Source organism: Mizuhopecten yessoensis, unplaced genomic scaffold, assembly GCF_002113885.1.
Source record: "Mizuhopecten yessoensis strain PY_sf001 unplaced genomic scaffold, ASM211388v2 scaffold6211, whole genome shotgun sequence".
NCBI lineage: Eukaryota > Metazoa > Mollusca > Bivalvia > Pectinida > Pectinidae > Mizuhopecten > Mizuhopecten yessoensis.
In genome coordinates, this window is record NW_018406436.1 from 1,275,823 (window position 1) to 1,277,481 (window position 1,659).

Genomic DNA, 1,659 nt, shown 5'->3' on the forward strand with positions numbered 1-1,659 from the left:
ATTAATATCTGCTTTCTTATTCTTATGATTAATTTTGAAAACATAAAGCAACATGGCCTAAAGTATACACGGGACGTGTCCAAGAAGGTTTAGGATATTAATATTGCTGTCCAGGACCCGGGCCGGAACCAGAGAGTGAGTCAACAAGGGAACCATCATCTGATATCACGGCATGTGTACTTGTCAGCTTGTACATGTGGGTGCAGCTCACTGCATAGCATAGTATACATACAAGGCACATTGATTACAAATATATTGTGGACAAGTATTGACTTACAAAATAGGCGAATGTTCTCACAAGAGGTTATCACCAGAACGGCACCTGACCGGTGACCACAGACTAAAAACTGAAAAAATCCGACTCGGCTGCTTCGTGAACATTATGTTATTGACCACGAATAATGCTTTAGGTATTGCTTTTTTTCTATTTCAGGTGTGGGAATATAATATTAGAATAACACACATACCTCAAACAGTTCGTTTAATTCATGTTGTGTGAAATCGACGCTTAACAAAATTTCTATCGACAGCACTCGAGTGTTTACCAATGGCGAATAGACGGTACGAGTTATCGGCCTTGATATTGTATGACACCCGGTGAGGGCACTGCGAAATCGGTAACATATTTTCCCGCCACTGGGAGTCGGCGGTCCCTTTACTTTAGGTCTTTGATATATCATTGTAGGTTACGATTCAGCTTCAGATTAATCCAACACGGTGTTCTCCTCTCCCTCTCACACACAAACAAAATCACAGCTTAAATCTACCACCAAGCTGTAGTACTTAAGTACAATCGTTATCCCGGATGAAGTCAATAAAGGCTCTCGAAATGACGTCAGTTCCGGTTTTGCGGAAGTTTAACGGTATTTGTCGAATTTATCACTGTTTTCTGGACGACCAGTTTGTAATGGGTGTCACTACATGTCACGGATTTAGCTTTGTGTATCATCTGACTATTGTTTACATACAGTGAAGTATATGGTTGTATTCCAAAAGACGGAAAAGAATCTTTGATGACTGGGATTCATTCTTTTATTAAATTTATATAATAATTGGAATATTGGATTGTTTGCGTATACAAAGAACAAATAATGGCTACATAAAATGTGACTTTCGTGTATGTTGAATGTTTTTCAAGCGATATTGGATGATCTTTCATGAAAGGTTCTTGCGTCGGATGTGAGGATTAGTTAGGGTATTTTTTGTCATAATTGGTCATAATTGGTTGTGGATTGTGAACTCCGTCCGTGCCTTGCTTCCATCATGGGTTGTACAATGTCTGTGGAACAAGCGGAATCCACGAAGGAGTCCAAGAAAATCGACAAGCTTCTTCGAGAGGACGGTGCTAAGTCTGAACGAGAAATCAAGCTACTCCTACTCGGTAAGACATATTCGTATTGTAAATCAAACTACTACAACTGGGTAAGACATATACCTATTGTACATCAAACTACTACAACCGGGTAAGACATATTCGTATTGCTAAACAAACAACTGCTTCTGGTAAGACATGTTCGTATTGTAAATCAAACTACTACAACTGGGTAAGACATATTCGTATTGCTAAACAAACAACTGCTTCTGGTAAGACATATTCGTATTGCAAAACAAACTACTACAACTGGGTAAGACATATTCGTATTGCTAAACAAACTACTA

The 1,659-nt window shown here is 38.8% G+C and overlaps 1 protein-coding gene across 1 annotated transcript in view; it reads left to right on the forward strand.

Annotated features, from left to right (window-relative positions):
- The first annotated feature begins 878 nt into the window (after positions 1-878).
- The window catches only part of LOC110451828 (guanine nucleotide-binding protein G(i) subunit alpha-like), a 41,714-nt gene continuing 40,933 nt past the window's right edge, over positions 879-1,659 (forward strand). The window contains exon 1 of the mRNA XM_021500036.1: positions 879-1,381. Coding sequence (XP_021355711.1) covers positions 1,264-1,381 — 118 coding nt within the window. The 5' untranslated portion in view covers positions 879-1,263. The remainder of the gene's footprint in view (positions 1,382-1,659) is intronic.